The sequence below is a fragment of the Hyperoodon ampullatus genome, assembly GCF_949752795.1.
Source record: "Hyperoodon ampullatus genome assembly, chromosome: 7".
NCBI lineage: Eukaryota > Metazoa > Chordata > Mammalia > Artiodactyla > Ziphiidae > Hyperoodon > Hyperoodon ampullatus.
In genome coordinates this window covers 103,480,134-103,499,802 of record NC_136920.1, presented here as the reverse complement: position 1 = coordinate 103,499,802, position 19,669 = coordinate 103,480,134, and the positions used below count along the sequence as shown (strand labels likewise).

General features: G+C 38.2%; 1 protein-coding gene across 2 annotated transcripts in view; it reads right to left on the bottom strand.

The window, feature by feature from the left end:
• RDX (radixin) overlaps nt 1-18,752 on the bottom strand; it is a 92,259-nt gene extending 73,507 nt beyond the window's left edge. For both annotated transcript variants that reach the window (XM_079708697.1, XM_079708695.1), the window contains exon 1: nt 18,726-18,752. In XM_079708697.1, coding sequence (XP_079564823.1) covers nt 18,726-18,737 — 12 coding nt within the window. In that variant the 5' untranslated portion in view covers nt 18,738-18,752. The remainder of the gene's footprint in view (nt 1-18,725) is intronic.
• Between the last annotated feature and the right edge of the window lie 917 nt (nt 18,753-19,669).

Here is a 19,669-nt window from a genome sequence, read left to right as displayed (position 1 = left end):
CCTTTATAGTACCCTTCATATTAACTAGTAATAGTAAGTAAGTAAAGTGTCTCCCTGAGTTCTGTGAGCTGTTATATATAGCAAATTAGAGAATCTGAAGAGGGGATCGTGGGAATCCCCAAACTTTAGCCAAGTTAGACAGAAGTGTGAGTCACTTGCACTACCTGTGATTAGCTTCAGAAGTCCAGAGCAGTCCAGTGGGTCTGCGTTAATTTTGGGTAGTTGTGTCAGAACAAATTAAATTGCAGGACACACAACTGGTATCCACATAGAATTGGAGAACTGCTTCATATGGAAAACCCACATATTTGGTATCAGAACATTCTGAATAAAGGAAATGTTTTCCTTTTTGGTGTCAGAACATTTTGAACAAAAAAAACGTTCTCCTTTACCCATAAATCTACCATTCAACTTAAAAACTAGAAATGACAAAAAATGTCACCAATGTATTTCTTCTTTGTGAATTTCCCTGACCCCAATGCCCACAGGTAAGTACTAACCTAAATTTTGTGTTTGTCATCCCCTTAGCTTTTTAAAAAACAATAGTTCTGTCACAAATGTAGGTATCTATATGTAAAATATTGTTTAGTTTTTGATTTTTAGCTATATAGCTGTACTAAAATTGTATAATACTTGTTAGTAAAGTCTTTCTTGATGTGGGTAATGATTACATATGTATATTTTATGAAAATTCATCAACTACACACTTATATATTCTTTTGCATATGTATATTCTATGTCAATAAAAGGTTTAAACAAAAATTTTGCTACACTATAGTTTGCCTATTCACAATTATATTTCTAAGATTCATTGATGTTTTTCTGAGTAGTTGCAATTCATTCATCTTTATGTGACTGTTCAATTGAACTATTCTGCCAATACCATACTGTCTGAATTACTGTATCTTTAAATAAGTCTTGATATCTGGTATGGCAAGTCATCCCTTATTATTTTCATAGCTGTTTTGGCTATTCTTGTCTCTTTGTTCTTGCTCTTGACTCCACATATAATTATAAATTTTTCAAAACACCACATTATGATCTAAATTGGAACTACACTAAATTCATCAGCCTCTTGGGGTAAAAAATGACATGTTTTCAATATTGACTCTTACTATCCAAGTGTATGGTTGTTTCTATGCATTGACTTAGGTCTTCTTTAAGATCTTTTTAAAAAATATTTATAAATTCCTCCAGAAAAATCATATTAATCATTTAAGATATCTTTCTCCTATGGTTTTATAGCTATTATAATTATAAGTTCATAATCCCATGACATCCTAAATGCACTGAAAACTCTAGTTTATTAGCTAATTTCTAGCAAAAACAATTGAAATAAGTCTACCTGGTGAATTAATTTATCCCACCTCAAATGGATATTCACACACTGATCTATAGAAATACTGATGTGATGCAACAGACCTTGGTGGAAATTTCATAATACTACATATGCACATAATACATTGTATATTCACCTTTCTAAAATCCAAAGAATTCCAAATACTGAAACTCATCTAGCCTAAAGCGTTTCAAACACAGGGTCATAAATATGATGAAGCATCTTTCCAAAATTTTTTCTGGTTTTACTTCTGTAGAAATGCAATTGATTTTTATATTATCATTTTATCAGCTCCCTTGCCAACTGTTAAAATGAGTCTGTGTAAATTCTTGTATTTATATAAACCAGGGGTCAGGAAACTTTTTCTATAAAGGTACAAATAGTAAATATTTCAGGCTTTGCAGACCATACTGTCTGCTGCATCTACTCAATTCTCCTGCTATAGCAGAAAAGCAGTTATAGATAATAAACAATAAGCATACTGTGTTCCAACAAAACTTTATAGACATTGAAATGTGAATTTCATGTAATATTCAAGTCATGAAATATTACTATTCTTTTTATTTTTTTCCAACCATTGAAAATGTAAGAAACATTCTTAGCTTGAAGGTTGTACAAAAACAAGTGGTGGGCTGGCTTTGGCCTAAGGGCCATAATTTGCCAACCCCTGATATAAATAAACACCTTAACATCTTCAAAGTGTTTCCTCCTTTCCAGTCCTAGAGTTTTTAATTTTTCTGCACAGGCTTTCTGTTCAATGTTGAACAGCGGCAGTGATAGTCTGTACATTTTGTCTTGTTCCCGATCTTAAAAGAAAAGCTTCCACTGTTAACACATTAAGAATTACTTTTGCTATAGGTTTTCTTCTACACTTAGCTTAAGAAGTCTTGGTTTTTACTTTTAAATCATAAATAGTTGTTCAATTTTAGCAACTGCTCTGAATTTATTATATGATTTTTCTCCTTAAAACTAACCATATGATTGTAGCAGAGACTACCTGTTGTTTGACCACCAAAATCTGACAGAATTATATGGCTACTGAGCTACAAGAACATTTCTCAATGTCTCTTGCAATTAGGTATAGCTATGTGACTAAGGACTCACCAACAGAATATGAGCAGAAGAGACAGATATAAGGCTACTTTTCAGCCTAGGCATAAATAGTGAGCATGCTTCAGTAGTTGCTCATGGGCTCTAGAGCACAGGCTCAGCACTTGTGGCGCAAGGGCTTAGCTGCTCCGCACCATGTGGGATCTTCCTGGACCAGGGCTCGAACCTGTGTCCCCTGCATTGGCAGGCAGATTCCTAACCACTGTGCCACCAGGGAAGCCTTATATATAATTTTGAATCCTTACTCTTAGGAATAAAAAACGTTCTCCACTCAATTATTCAGACAGTTTTCCAAACTACTTTTAACTTTCACATTCCTACTAGAAATAAGAGTTCTAGCTGATCCACATCCTTACAGGCAAGGTATTATCAGTCTAATTATAGCTCCTCTAGTAAATATAAAGTGGTATCTCACCGTAGTTTTAATTTATGTTTCCCTGATAACCAAAGATATTGAGGATATTCTCAAGTGCTTATTGGCTATTAATATATTTTCTTTTGTGAGGTATCTGTTCAAAGTTTTTGCCCACTTTTTAAAAACTGGGTTGTCTTATTGAGTTCTAAAAGAATGCTATACTGCAATTATTTTCTCCCATTCTGCCTTGCCTTTTTACTTTCTTACTCTTGTCTTTCAAACAGCAAATTTTTTTTTGATTAACCCATTTTATTTTTTTAATTTTTTTCTTTCTTTTAGGTTCAATGCCTTTATTGAAGTATAATTTTTTTACACCTTTATTGGAGAATAATTGCTTTACAATGGTGTGTTAGTTTCTGCTTTATAACAAAGTGAATCAGTTATACATATACATATGTTCCCATATCTCTACCCTCTTGCGTCTCCCTCCCTCCCACCCTCCCTATCCCACCCCTCTAGGTGGTCACAAAGCACTGAGTTGATCTCCCTGTGCTATGCGGATGCTTCCCACTAGCTATCTATTTTACGTTTGGTAGTGTATATACGTCCATGCCACTCTCTCACTCTGTCATAACTTACCCTTCCCCCTCCCCATATCCTCAAGTCCATTCTCTAGTAGGGCTGTGTCTCTTTTCCTGTCTTACCCCTTGGTTCTTCATGACATTTTTTTTTCTTAGATTCCATATATGTGTTAGCATACGGTATTTGTCTTTCTCTTTCTGACTTACTTCACTCTGTATGACAGACTCTAGGACCATCCACCTCAATACAAATAAGTCAATTTCGTTTCTTTTTATGGCTGAGTAATATTTCATTGTATATATGTGCCACATCTTCTTAATCCATCCATCCGATGATGGACACTTAGGTTGTTTCCATCTCTTGGCTATTGTAAATAGAGCTGCAATGAACATTTTGGTACATGACTCTTTATGAATTATTTATTTTTATTTTAGAAACATTTATTGTTTCTAGATTATTTGATGATGGCCATTCTGACAGGTGTGAGATGATATCTCATTGTAGTTTTGATTTGCATTTCTCTAATGATTAAAGATGTTGACCATTCTTTCATGTGTTTGTTGGCACTCTGTATATCTTCTTTGGAGAAATGTCTATTTAGGTCTTATGCCCATTTTTGGATTGCGTTGTTTGTTTTTTTGTTATTTAGCTACATGAGCTGCTTGTAAATTGTGGAGATTAATCCTTTGTCAGTTGCTTCATTTGCAAATATTTTCTCCCATTCTGAGGGTTTTCTTTTGGTCTTGTTTATGGTTTCCTTTGCTGTGCAAAAGCTTTTAAGTTTCATTAGGTCCCATTTGTTTATTTTTGTTTTTATTTCCATTTCTCTAGGAGGTGGGTCAAAAAGGATCTTGCTGTGATTTATGTCATAAGAGTGTTCTTCCTATGTTTTCCTCTAAGAGTTTGATAGTTTCTGGCCTTACATTTACGTCTGTAACCCATTTTGAGTTTATTTTTGTGTATGGTGTTTGGAAGTGTTCTAATCTCATACTTTTATATATACCTGTCCAGTTTTCCCAGCACCACTTATTGAAGAGGCTGTCCTTTCTCCACTGTACATTCCTGCCTCCTTTATCAAAGATAAGGTGACCATATGTGCGTGGGTTTATCTCTGGGCTTTCTATCCTGTTCCATTAATCTATACTTCTGTTTTTGTGCCAGAAACATACTGTCTTGATTACTGTAGCTTTGTAGTATAGTCTGAAATCAGGGAGCCTCATTCCTCCAGCTCCGTTTTTCGTTCTCAAGATTGCTTTGGCTATTCGGGGTCTTTTGTGTTTCCATACGAATTGTTAAATGTTTTGTTCTAGTTCTGTGAAAAATCCCAGTGATAGTTTGATAGCGATTGCACTGAATCTGTAGATTGCTTTGGGTAGTAGACCCATTTTCACAATGTTGATTCTTCCAATCCAAGAACATGGTGTATCTCTCCATCTATTTGTATCATCTTTAATTTCTTTCATCAGTGTCTTATAATTTTCTGCGTAGAGGTCTTTTGTCTCCTTAGGTAGGTTTATTCCTAGATATTTTATTCTTTTTGTTGCAGTGGTAAATGGGAGTGTTTTCTTGATTTCACTTTCAGATTTTTCATTACAGTGTATAGGAATACCAGAGATTTCTGTGCATTAATTTTGCATCCTGCTACTTTACCAAATTCACTGATTAGTTCTAGTAGTTTTCTGGTAGCATCTTTAGGATGCTCTATGTATAGTATGTCATCTGCAAACAGTGACAGCTTTACTTCTTCTTTTCCAATTTGGATTCCTTTTATTTCCTTTTCTTCTCTGATTTCTGTGGCTAAAACTTCCAAAACTATGTTGAATAAGAGTGGTGAGAGTGGGCAACCTTGTCTTGTTCCTGATCTTAGTGGAAATGCTTTGTTTTCCACCATTGAGGACGATGTTGGCTGTGGGTTTGTCATATATGGCCTTTACTATGTTGAGGAAAGTTCCCTCTATGCCTACTTTCTGCAGGGTTTTTATCATAAATGGGTGTTGAATTTTGTCGAAAGTTTTCTCTGCATCTATTGAGATGACCGTATGGTTTTTCACATTCAGTTTGTTAATATGGTGTATCACATTGATTGATTTGCATATATTGAAGAATCCCTGCATTCCTGGAATAAACCCCACTTGATCATGGTGTATGATCTTCTTAATGTGCTGTTGGATTCTGTTTGCTAGTATTTTGTTGAGGATTTTTGCATCTATGTTCATCAGTGATATTGGCCTGTAGTTTTCTTTCTTTGTGACATCCTTGTCTGTTTTTGGTATCAGGGTGACGGTGGCCTCGTAGAATGAGTTTGGAAGTGTTCCTCGCTCTGCTATATTTTGGAAGAGTTTGAGAAGGATAGGTGTTAGCTCTTCTCTACGTTTCACAGAATTCGCCTGTGAAGCTATCTGGTCCTGGGCTTTTGTTTCTTGGAAGATTTTTAACCACAGTTTCAATTTCAGTGCTTGTGATTGGTCTGTTCATATTTTCTATTTCTTCCTGATTCAGTCTTGGCAGGTTGTGAATTTCTAAAAATCTGTCCATTTATTCCAGGTTGTCCATTTTATTGGTATATAGTTGCTTGTAGTAATCTATGATGATCTTTTGTATTTCTGCACTGTCACTTGTTACTTCTCCTTTTTCATTTCTAATTCTATTGATTTGAGTCTTCTCCCTTTTTTTCTTGATGAGTCTTGCTAATAATGGTTTATCAATTTTGTTTATCTTCTCAAAGAACCAGCTTTTAGTTTTATGGATCTTTGCTATCATTTCCTTCATTTCTTTTTCATTTATTTCTGATCTGCTTTTTATGATTTGTTTCCTTCTGCTAACTCTGGGGGCTTTTTGTTCTTCTTTCTCTAATTGCTTTAGGTACAAGGTTACGTTGTTAGCTCCAGGTGTTTCCTGTTTTTTAAGGTAGGATTGTATTGCTATAAACTTCCCTCTTAGAACTGCTTTTGCTGCATCCCATAGGTTTTGGGTCGTCGTGTCTCCATTGTAATTTGTTTCTAGGTATTTTTGAATTTCCTCTTTGATTTCTTCAGTGATCACTTCGTTATTAAGTAATGTATTGGTTAGCCTCCACTGTTTGTATTTTTTACAGATCTTTTCCAGTAATTGATATCCAGTCTCATAGCGTTGTGGTCGGAAAAGATATTTGATACAATTTCAATTTTCTTAAATTTACCAAGGCTTGATTTGTGACCCAAGATATGATCTATCCTGGAGAATGTTCCATGAGAAACATTGTGTATTCTGTTGTTTTTGAATGGAATATCCTATAAATATCAATTAAGTCCATCCTGTTTGATGTATCATTTAAAGCTTGTGTTTCCTTATTTATTTTCATTTTGGATGATCTGTCCATTGGTGAAAGTGGGGTATTAAAGTCCCCTACTATGAATGTGTTACTGTCACTTTCTTTTTTTTTTTTTCTTTTTTTTTTTTTTAATTAGTTTCTGCTTTATAACAAAGTGAATCAGTCATACATATACATCTGTTCCCACATCCCCTCCCTCATGCATCTCCCTCCCTCCCACCCTCCCCATCCCACCCCTCCAGGCGGTCACAAAGCACCGAGCTGATCTCCCTGTGCTCTGCGGCTGCTTCCCACTATCTATCTACCTTACGTTTGGTAGTGTATATATGTCCATGCCTCTCTTTCCCTTTGTCACAGCTTACCCTTCCCCTTCCCCATATCCTCAAGTCCATTCTCAAGTAGGTCTGTGTCTTTATTCCCGTTTTACCCCTAGGTTCTTCATGACATTTTTTTTTTTTTAATTCCATATATATGTGTTAGCATACGGTATTTGTCTTTCTCTTTCTGACTTACTTCACTCTGTATGACAGACTCTAGGTCTATCCACCTCATTACAAATAGCTCAGTTTCGTTTCTTTTTATGGCTGAGTAATATTCCATTGTATATATGTGCCACATCTTCTTTATCCATTCATCCGATGATGGACACTTAGGTTGTTTCCAGCTCCGGGCTATTGTGAATAGAGCTGCAATGAACATTTTGGTACATGTCTCTTTTTGAATTATGGTGTTCTCAGGGTATATGCCTAGTAGTGGGATTGCTGGGTCATATGGTAGTTCTATTTTTAGTTTTTTAAGGAACCTCCATACTGTTCTCCATAGTGGCTGTACCAATTCACATTCCCACCAGCAGTGCAAGAGTGTTCCCTTTTCTCCACACCCTCTCCAGCATTTATTGTTTCTAGATTTCTTGATGATGGCCATTCTGACTGGTGTGAGATGATATCTCATTGTAGTTTTGATTTGCATTTCTCTAATGATTAATGATGTTGAGCATTCTTTCATGTGTTTGTTGGCAGTCTGTATATCTTCTTTGGAGAAATGCCTATTTAAGTCTTCTGCCCATTTTTGGATTGGGTTGTTTGTTTTTTTGCTATTGAGCTGCATGAGCTGTTTATAAATTTTGGAGATTAATCCTTTGTCAGTTGCTTCATTTGCAAATATTTTCTCCCATTCTGAGGGTTGTCTTTTGGTCTTGTTTATGGTTTCCTTTGCTGTGCAAAAGCTTTGAAGTTTCATTAGGTCCCATGTGTTTATTTTTGTCTTTATTTCCATTTCTCTAGGAGGTGGGTCAAAAAGGATCTTGCTGTGATTTATGTCATAGAGTGTTCTGCCTATGTTTTCCTCTAAGAGTTTGATAGTGTCTGGCCTTACATTTAGGTCTTTAATCCATTTTAAGCTTATTTTTGTGTGGGTGTTAGGGAGTGATCTAATCTCATACTTTTACATGTACCTGTCCAGTTTTCCCAGCACCACTTATTGAAGAGACTGTCCTTTCTCCACTGTACATTCCTGCCTCCTTTATCAAAGATAAGGTGACCATATGTCCGTGGGTTTATCTCTGGGCTTTCTATCCTGTTCCATTGATCTATCTTTCTGTTTTTGTGCCAGTACCATACTATCTTGATTACTGTAGCTTTGTAGTATAGTCTGAAGTCAGGGAGCCTGATTCCTCCAGCTCCATTTTTCGTTCTCAAGATTGCTTTGGCTATTCGGGGTCTTTTGTGTTTCCATACAAATTGTGAAATTTTTTGTTCTAGTTCTGTGAAAAATGCCAGTGGTAGTTTGATAGGGATTGCATTGAATCTGTAGATTGCTTTGGGTAGTAGAGTCATTTTCACAATGTTGATTCTTCCAATCCAAGAACATGGTACATCTCTCCATCTATTTGTACCATCTTTAATTTCTTTCATCAGTGTCTTATAATTTTCTGCATACAGGTCTTTTGTCTCCTTAGGTAGGTTTATTCCTAGATATTTTATTCTTTTTGTTGCAATGGTAAATGGGAGTGTTTCCTTGATTTCACTTTCAGATTTTTCATCATTAGTATATAGGAATGCCAGAGATTTCTGTGCATTAATTTTGTATCCTGCAACTTTACCAGATTCATTGATTAGCTCTAGTAGTTTTCTGGTAGCATCTTTAGGATTCTCTATGTATAGTATCATGTCATCTGCAAACAGTGACAGCTTTACTTCTTCTTTTCCAATTTGGATTCCTTTTATTTCCTTTTCTTCTCTGATTGCTGTGGCTAAAACTTCCAAAACTATGTTGAATAAGAGTGGTGAGAGTGGGCAGCCTTGTCTTGTTCCTGATCTTAGTGGAAATGGTTTCAGTTTTTCACCATTGAGGACAATGTTGGCTGTGGGTTTGTCATATATGGCCTTTATTATGTTGAGGAAAGTTCCCTCTATGCCTACTTTCTGCAGGGTTTTTATCATAAATGGGTGTTGAATTTTGTCGAAAGCTTTCTCTGCATCTATTGAGATGATCATATGGTTTTTCTCCTTCAACTTGTTAATATGGTGTATCACATTGATTGATTTGCGTATATTGAAGAATCCTTGCATTCCTGGAATAAACCCCACTTGATCATGGTGTATGATCCTTTTAATGTGCTGTTGGATTCTGTTTGCTAGTATTTTGTTGAGGATTTTTGCATCTATGTTCATCAGTGATATTGGCCTGTAGTTTTCTTTCTTTGTGACATCCTTGCCTGGTTTTGGTATCAAGGTGATGGTGGCCTCGTAGAATGAGTTTGGGAGTGTTCCTTCCTCTGATATTGTTTGGAAGAGTTTGAGAAGGATGGGTGTTAGCTCTTCTCTAAATGTTTGATAGAATTCGCCTGTGAAGCCATCTGGTCCTGGGCTTTTGTTTGATGGAAGATTTTTAATCACAGTTTCAATTTCAGTGCTTGTGATTGGTCTATTCATATTTTCTATTTCTTCCTGAGTCAGTCTTGGTAGGTTGTGCATTTCTAAGAATTTGTCCATTTCTTCCAGGTTGTCCATTTTATTGGCATAGAGTTGATTATAGTAATCTCTCATGATCTTTTGTATTTCTGCAGTGTCAGTTGTTACTTCTCCTTATTCATTTCTAATTCTACTGATTTGAGTCTTCTCCCTTCTTTTCTTGATGAGTCTGGCTAATGGTTTGTCAATTTTGTTTATCTTCTCAAAGAACCAGCTTTTAGTTTGGTTGATCTTTGCTATCGTTTCCTTCATTTCTTTTTCATTTATTTCTGATCTGATCTTTATGATTTCTTTCCTTCTGCTAACTTTGGGGGTTTTTTGTTCTTCTTTCTCTAATTGCTTTAGGTGCAGGGTCAGGTTGTTTACTCGAAATGTTTCCTGTTTCTTAAGGTGGGATTGTATTGCTATAAACTTCCCCCTTAGAACTGCTTTTGCTGCGTCCCATAGGTTTTGGGTCGTCGTGTCTCCATTGTCATTTGTTTCTAAGTATTTCTTAATTTCCTCTTTGATTTCTTCAGTGATCACTTCATTATTGAGTAGTGTATTGTTTAGCCTCCATGTGTTTGTATTTTTTACAGATCTTTTCCTGTAATTGATGTCTAGTCTCATAGCATTGTGGTCGGAAAAGATACTTGATACAATTTCAATTTTCTTAAATTTACCAAGGCTTGATTTGTGACCCAAGATATGATCTATCCTGGAGAATGTTCCATGAGCACTTGAGAAAAATGTGTATTCTGTTGTTTTTGGGTGGAATGTCCTATAAATATCAATTAAGTCCATCTTGTTTAATGTATCATTTAAAGCTTGTGTTTCCTTATTTATTTTCATTTTGGATGATCTGTCCATTGGTGAAAGTGGGGTGTTAAAGTCCCCTACTATGACTGTGTTACTGTCGATTTCCCCTTTTATGGCTGTTAGTATTTGCCTTATGTATTGAGGTGCTCCTATGTTGGGTGCATAAATATTTACAATTGTTATATCTTCTTCTTGGATCGATCCCTTTATCGTTATGTAGTGTCCTTCTTTGTCTCTTCTAATAGTCTTTATTTTAAAGTCTATTTTGTCTGATATAAGAATTGCTACTCCAGCTTTCTTTTGATTTCCATTTGCATGGAATATCTTTTTCCATCCCCTTACTTTCAATCTGTATGTGTCTCTAGGTCTGAAGTGGGTCTCTTGTAGACAGCATATATATGGGTCTTGTTTTTGTATCCATTCAGCCACTCTGTGTCTTTTGGTGGGAGCATTTAGTCCATTTACATTTAAGGTAATTATTGATATGTATGTTCCTATTCACATTTCCTTAATGGCTTTGGGTTCGTTATTGTAGGTATAGTCCTTCTGTTGTGTTTCTTGCCTAGAGAAGTTCCTTTAGCATTTGTTGTAAAGCTGGTTTGGTGGTGCTGAACTCTCTCAGCTTTTGCTTGTCTGTAAACGTTTTAATTTCTCCATCAAATCTGAATGAGATCCTTGCTGGGTAGAGTAATCTTGGTTGCAGGTTTCTCTCCTTCATCACTTTAATTATGTCCTGCCACTCCCTTCTGGCTTGTAGAGTTTCTGCTGAGAGATCAGCTGTTAACCTGATGGGGATTCCCTTGTGTGTTATTTGTTGTTTTTCCCTTGCTGCTTTTAATATGATTTCTTTGTGTTTAATTTTTGACAGTTTGATTAATATGTGTCTTGGCGTATTTCTTCTTGGATTTATTCTGTATGGGACTCTCTGTGCCTCCTGGACTTGATTAACTATTTCCTTTCCCATATTAGGGAAGTTTTCAACTATAATCTCTTCAAATATTTTCTCAGTCCCTTTCTTTTTCTCTTCTTCTTCTGGAACCCCTATAATTCGAATGTTGGTGCGTTTAATGTTGTCCCAGAGGTCTCTGAGACTGTCCTCTGTTCTTTTCATTCTTTTTTATTTTTCTCTGCATCAGTTATTTCCACTATTTTATCTTCCACCTCACTTATCCGTTCTTCTGCCTCAGTTATTCTGCTATTGATCCCATCTAGAGTATTTTTTATTTCATTTATTGTGTTTTTAATCGATGCTTGATTCATCTTTAGTTCTTCTAGGTCCTTGTTAACTGTTTCTTGCATATTGTCTATTCTATTTCCAAGATTTTGGATCTGGGAAATAGAATCTTGGATCAGCTTTACTATCATTATTCTGAATTCTTTTTCAGGTAGACTGCCTATTACCTCTTCATTTGTTAGGTCTGGTAGGTTTTTATCTTGCTCCTTCACCTGCTGTGTGTTTTTCTGCTTTCTCATTTTGCTTATGTTACTGTGTTTGGGGTCTCCTTTTTGCAGGCTGCAGATTCGTAGTTCCCGTTGTTTTTGGTGTCTGTGCCCCGTGGCTAAGGTTGTTTCAGTAGGTTGTGTAGGCTTCCTGGTGGGGGGGACTAATGCCTGTGTTCTGGTGGTTGAAGCTCGATCTTGTCTTTCTGGTGGACAGGTCCACGTCTGGTGGTGTGTTTTGGGGTGCCTGTGGCCTTATTATGTTTTTAGGTATCCTCTCTGCTAATGGGTGGGGTTGTGTTCCTGCCTTGCTAGTTGCTTGGCATAGGGTGACCAGCACTGTAGCTTGCTGGTCGTTGACTGAAGCTGGGTGCTGGTGTTGAGATGGAGATCCCTGGGAGATTTTCGCTGCTTGATATTATGTGGAGCTGGGAGGTCTCTTGTGGACCCGTGTCCTGAAGTTGGCTCTCCCACTTCAGAGGCACAGCACTAACTCCTGGCTGCAGCACCAAGAGCCTTTCATCCACCCGGCTCAGAATAACAGTGAGAAAAAGTAGAGAGAAATAATTAGTAGAAGAAAGAAAGAGAGATTGAAAGAAAGGAAGAAGGGAAGTAAGGAAGGAAGGAAGGAAGAAAGGAGGGAGGGAGGAAGGATGGAAAGAAAGGAAAGAAAGGAGGGAGGGAGGGAGGAATGAAAGCAAAAGGAAGAGTGAATGGAAGAAGAGAGGGAGGGAGGGAGGAAGGAAAGCAAAAGGAAGAGTGAATGGAATAAGAGAGGGAGGGAGGGAGGAAGGAAAGCAAAAGGAAGAGTGAATGGAAGAAGAGAGGGAGGGAGGGAGGAAGGAAAGAAAGAAAGAAAGACAGGAGGGAGGGAGGGAGGGAGGAAGGAAAGAAAAAGAAAGTGGAAAGAAGAAGGGTGGGAGGGAGGGAGGGATGGAGGAAAGAAAAAGAAAGAAGGAAAGGAGGAGCGGAGGGAGGGAGGGAGGAAGGGAAGGGAGGAAAAAAAGAAAGAGCAGGTAAAGTAAAATAGAATAAAGTATGAAATATAGTAGCGTTATTAAAATTAAAAAGTAATTATTGAAAAAAAAACACGGACCGAAAGAACCCTGGGACATATGGTGGAAGCAAAGCTATACAGAGAGAATCTTACACAGAAGATTACACATACACATTCACAAAAAGAGAGCAGGGGGAAAAATCAAAAATCTTGCTCTCCAAGTCCACCTCCTCGATTTGGGATAATTCGTTGTAAAAAGAGGAAAAGGGCGAAAAGTCTGAAATCTTGCTAAGTCCACCTCCTTAATTTGGGATAATTCGTTGTAAAAAGAGGAAAAAAAAGGGGGGGAAAGTCTTAAATCTTGTCCTCAAGGTCCACTTCCTCAATTTGGGATGATTCGCTGTCCATTCATGCACTCCACAGACGCAGGGCACATCAAATGGACCGTGGAGCTTTAATCCGCTGCCTCGGGGGCTGCACAGAGAGATTTCCCTGTCTCTGCTCTCACAGCTCCCGGGTCTCAGCCTTGGACCTGGCCCCGCCTCTGCGCGTAGGTCGCCGGAGGGCGTCCGTTCTTCGCTCAGACAGGACGGGTTTAAAGGAGCCGCTGATTCGGGGGCTCTGGCTCACTCAGGCAGAGGGGAGGGAGGGGAATGCCCTCTCCTCGCGCACCAGGCAACAAAAGGGAAAAAAGTCTCTTGCCTCTCCGGTAGCTCCAGACCCTTTCCCCGGACTCCCTCCGGGCTAGCACTAACCCCTTCAGGGTCTCTTCCTGCCGCCAGCCCCAGACCTCTCCCTGCGCTCCGACTGAAAGCCGATACCCGAGCCTCAGCTCCCAGCCCCGCCCGCCCTGGCGGCCGAGCAGACAAGTCTCTCGGGCTGGTGTGTGCCTGAGGGCACCGATCCTCTGTGCCAAAATCTCTCTGCTTTGCCCTCCACACCCCTGTTGCTGTGCTCTCCTCCGCTACTCCGAAGCTTTCCCCCTCCGCCACCTGCAGTCTCCGCCCTCGAAGGGGCTTGTAGTGTGTAGAAACCTTCCCTCCTTCATGGCTCCCTCCCACTGGTGCAGGTCCCGTCCATATCCTATTGTCTCTGTTTATTCTTTTTTTCTTTTGACCTACCCAGGTATGTGGGGAGTTTCTTGCCTTTTGGGGGGTCTGAGGTCTTCTGTCAGCGTTCAGTAGGTGTTCTGTTGGAGTTGTTCCACGTGTAGATGAATTTCTGATGTATCTGTGGGGAGGAAGGTGATCTCCGCGTCTTACTCTTCCGCCATCTTCCTCCGGCTCCCTACTGTCACTTTCCCGTTTTATGGCTGTTAGTATTTGCCATATGTATTGAGGTGCTCCTATGTTGGGGGCATAAATATTTACAATTGTTATATCTTCTTCTTGGATCAATCCCTTGATCATTATGTAGTGTCCTTCTTTGTCTCTTCTAATAGTCTTTATTTTAAAGCATATTTTGTCTGATATGAGAATTGCTACTCCAGCTTTCTTTTGGTTTCCATTTGCATGGAATATATTTTTGCATCCCCTCACTTTCAGTCTGTATGTGTCTCTAGGTCTGAAGTGGGTCTCTTGTAGACAACATATATATGGGTCTTGTTTTTGTATCCATTCAGCCAGTCTGTGTCTTTTGGTGGGAGTATTTTATCCATTTACATTTAAGGTCATTATTGATATGTATGTTCCTATTCCCATTTTCTTAATTGTTTTGAGTTTGTCATTGTAGGACTTTCCTTCTCTTGTGTTTCTTGCCTAGAGAAGATCCTTTAGCATTTGTTGTAAAGCTGGTTTGGTGGTGCTGAACTCTCTCAGCTTTTGCTTGTCTGTAAAGGTTTTAATTTCTCCATCAAATCTGAATGAGATCCTTGCTGGGTAGAGTAATCTTGGTTGTAGGTTTTCCTCCTTCATCACTTTAAATATGTCCTGCCAGTCCCTTCTGGCTTGCAGAGTTTCTGCTGAAAGATCAGCTGTTAACCTGATGGGGATTCCCTTGTGTGTTATTTGTTCTTTTTCCCTTGCTGCTTTTAATATGTTTCCTTTTTATTTAATTTTTGAGAGTTTGATTAATATGTGTCTTGGCATATTTCTCCTTGGATTTATCCTGTATGGGACTCTCTGTGCTTCCTGGACTAGATTCACTATTTGCTTTCCGATATTAGGGAAGTTTTCAACTATAATCTCTTCAAATATTTTATCAGTCCCTTTCTTTTTCTTTTCTTCTTCTCGAACCCCTATGATTCGAATGCTGTTGTGTTTAATACTGTCCCAGAGGACTCTGAGACTGTCCTCGGTTCTTTTCATTCTTTTTTCTTTATTCTGCTCTGCAGTAGTTATTTCCACTATTTTATCTTCCACATCACTTATCCGTTCTTCTGCCTCAGTGATTCTGCTATTGATCCCTTCTAGAATATTTTTAATTTCATTTATTGTGTTGTTCATCATTGCTTGTTTCATCTTTAGTTCTTCTAGGTCCTTGTTAAATGTTTCTTGCATTTTCTCTATTCTATTTCCAAGATTTTGGATCATCATTACTATCATTATTCTGAATTCTTTTTCATGTAGACTGCCTATTTCCTCTTTATTTGTTAGGTCTGGTGGGTTTTAATCTTGCTCCTTCATCTGCTGTTTTTCTGTCTTCTTGTTTTGCATATCTTACTGTGTTTGAGGTCTCCTTTTTGCAGGCTGCACGTTCATAGTTCCCATTATTTTTGGTGTCTGTCCCCAGTGGCTAAAGTTGGTTCAGTGGGTTGTGTAGGCTTCCTGGTGGAGGGGACTAGTGCCTGTGTTCTGCTGGATGAGGCTGGATCTTGGCTTTCTGGTGGGCAGGTCCACGCCTGGTGGTGTGTTTTGGGGTGTCTGTGGACTTATGATTTTTAGGCAGCCTCTCTGCTAATGGGTGGGGTTGCGTTCCTGTCTTGCTAGTTGTTTGGCATAGGGTGTCCGGCACTGTAGATTGCTGGTCATTGAGTGAAGCTGGGTGTTGGCGGTGAGATGGAGATGTCTGGGAGATTTTCGCCGTTTTATATTATGTGGAGCTGGGAGGTCTCTTGTGGACCAGTGTCCTGAAGTTGGCTCCCCCACCTCAGAGGCACAGCACTGACTCCTGGCTGCAGCACCAGGAGCCTTTCATCCACACGGCCGGCCCGCAGTCCCCACAACTGTTGCGGCTTCGGCCGCCGGGGCCCCTCCAGAGCCGGCAGCCTCAGGAAGCCCGCCTCCCCTCGGGCTCCAGGGCAGTTCCGTGGCGGCAGAGGGAAGAGACCCCCAAACCGGGAGTTCTCACTCTGCAGAAACACGGGCTCCGTTCTCCAAATAGCGAACTTTTTAATTTTGAGGTTTAATTTTTTTTTTTAATGCTTGCAACTTTCTTTGTACTATCAAAGAAAGCTTTGCCTACCCCATGACTGCAAAATTGTTTTCTATTTTCTTCTAAAAGTCTATAGTTTTGGCCTTTTAATTTAGGCCTGTGATCCATTCAGAGTTAGTTTTTTGTGTTAACTGTGATTTAAGAGTCAAGATTCATATTTTTCTGTATGGATAACTCTTTGTTCCAACATCATTGCTTGAAAAGAATTTAATTTCCCCATTGAACTGTGTGACAACTTTGTGTGTGGAGATGTATATTTGTTCCACTGATCCTATTATCTAATATTTTAATACCACACTGTCTTATTTTTGTTGCCTGAAAATAAGTGTTGAAATCCGGGAGTATAAGTGCTCCACCTTTGTTCTTTTTTATTTATTTTTTAAAATAAATTTATTTATTTATTTTTGGCTGTGTTGGGTCTTCGTCGCTGTGTGAGGGCTTTGCTTTTCTCTGGTTGCAGCGAGCGGGGGCTACTCTTCGTTGCAGTTTGTGGCCCTCTCACTATGGTGGTCTCTCTTGTTGTGGAGCACGGGCCCTAGGCATGCGGGCTTCAGTAGTTGTGGCTCACGGGCTCTAGAGCTCAGGCTCAGTAGTTGTGGCGCACCGGCTTGGTTCCTCCGCAGCATGGGGGATCTTCCCGGACTAGGGCTCGAACCTGTGTCCCCTGCACTGGCAGGCAGACTGCTAACCATTGTGCCACCAGGGAAGCCCCACCCTTGTCTTTTTTTTTTTAACATCTTTATTGGAGTATAATTGCTTTACAATGCTTTCTTAGTTTCTGCCGTTCAACAAAGTGAATCAGTTATACTATAAATATATCCCCATATCCCCTCCCTCTTGTGTCTCCCTCCCACCCTCCCTATCCCACCCCTCTAGGTGGTCACAAAGCACTGAGCTAATCTCCCTGTGCTATGCAGCTGCTTCCCACTAGCTATTACTTTAGCTATTCCACATAAGTTTTGGCTCCTCCATAAACATTTTATAATCAGCTAGTCAATTTTTACCAAAGGGATTCAACTGATTAGAATTACATTCAATCTACCAATATATTTGGGGAGAACACATTGTAGTAATATTTTCTAGACATATCTATGACCAGTGTTTATTTTTGTGTGTATTTTGTTCTTTTTAAGTACTTATAAGTTTTCAGTGTAGAGATCTTGTACAGCCTCTGTAAAGTTATTCCTAAATACTTTGTTTTTGATGCTATTACAAATGGAATTTTTACTTCATTTTTTGAATTTTGCTGCGAGTATATAAAACAGAAAACTGATTTTTAAAAAATATAACCTTATGTCCAGCAATCTTGCTAAATTCTGTTATTAGTTCTAATAGTAGTTTTGTAGATTCCAGGTTATTTACATAATTATGTCATCTGCAAATAGAAAAATTTAATTCTTGCTTTGTATTGATTATGCTTTTTACTTCTTTCTATTTTTCTCTCCCTCCAACAATGCACTTTTTTACCTGCTAAATCTTTAAAAGTAATTCGGAAGTGACATTCATGTCAGAAAATTCAAATAACCACAACCAATTATTTTCTTAAAAAGATAACTGGCCAAAAAATTCTTGAAAAAATCCCCCGATTTTGTTAGATGAAGAAAAGTACATTTATCCTAAGATAAAAGGATAAACCTTAGTCACAAATTATATAATTATAAAACTTAATAAAATGATCATATATAATATACCATTAAATCAAAAATCTAGGACTATATATAATATCAGCACTGGTATCACTAGCATCAAAGCTAGAATTACGAGAAAATTAATACTGCATGGATCTTTCTGACCTTTCATTATTTTCTCCTGTTTAACACTAAGTTACTTTTTACTGAGCACTGAATGTATATGTACCAGGATCTTCTAATCCTCACCAGAATCTCCAATAAGTAACTAATTATATCTCCATTTTTTTTTTTTTTTTTTTTGCGGTATGTGGGCCTCTCATTGGTGTGGCCTCTCCTGTTGTGGAGCACAGGCTCTGGACACGCAGGCTCAACGGCCATGGCTCACGGGCCTAGCCGCTCCGCAGCATGTGGGATCTTCCCGGACCGGGGCACGAACCCGTGTCCCCTGCATCGGCAGGCGGACTCTCAACCACTGCGCCACCAGGGAAGCCCTCCATTTTATATGTGAAGATATTAAGAATTGGAGAGACTGAACTAATCTAACAAAGGTCAGTCGGGTTAAGTGGCAGGGCGAGGATAAGAACTAAGTTTGACCCCATAACCTGTAGTAATCTTAATTACAGTGTCACCTAAACCTCTTCATCACTGGCCCACATAACACCGTACTCTAGCCACATTAATCTAAAACAAACAACAGTAATATCAGTGCTTTTTTTCCCCCCAAAACTCTACCATAATACTTTGCCTTGTTCCAAAAGGAACTTAATGCCAGTGATATTTATTAAGTAAGCAGTGTCAAAAGTAATAAAATACACTTACTGGTTTCGGCATTTTCCTTCTCTTTTTGTCACCCTCTTTAAAAATTCTTCACTTTTATGAATTCTGTTGTTCTTCTGTTAAAGAAAGCATAATTGATCTATTATCTTTTTATATAGTAATGTTTTTGCTTAACAATATAATTTGTATAAAGAAAACTTAAAACTAACATTTTAAAATGTTACAATTAACACGGAGCTCTCATTTTATTCTAATTTTCAATGTCTTCTATTATTTCACAGTCTTTAAAATACTTATATCTGTGATTTAAAACAGCACACACCTCAAATAACATAGTATAAAACATCTCAATCATCAACTAAAAATTTTCATTTAATTACAGACAACACATAGCAAAGGAAAGATTACTAAGGGCCAAATGCTTTCTCTTTCTGAGTCAAGTTCACCCCTATACCCAGACTGGTAGAGAAGAGGGACGGCAAAGAAGAGAACAGATAGACTCAGATTCTAAAGAAATGAATTCAGGAACACTTTTCAACCTTTCTTCTGTACTGCCAAAGACAAAGAAGTAAATACTGATTAATGTAAACTACAAAAAGATAACTTTTTAAAGAAAATTATTTTTCTTCCTTGAAAGTTTAAAAGTCCAAGTAGAGACAAATAACATAAGAGTAACTTTTTCACCTAAGGTGGATAAAACAGCCATAGTCTGCACACCAGTAATCTGCATGCTACTCATCAGCAAGCTAATGGCCTTCACGGAAATACAGAATTGTTCTGAAGACCAATGTTAAATTATATCTTCTCCCGCTCAGGCAAAAGAAGTAAATCTTAATCCAGGAAAAACAATGGGCTATTTTAGGGTAAATGTTCTCACAAACATCTAACAAAATTGGATTTTCCCCCTACAAACCTACCAAAAGATGTAACATTTTTAACCATTTAGTTATCCAGGAAAAAATGATTATCATTCCAATTTGAAAACA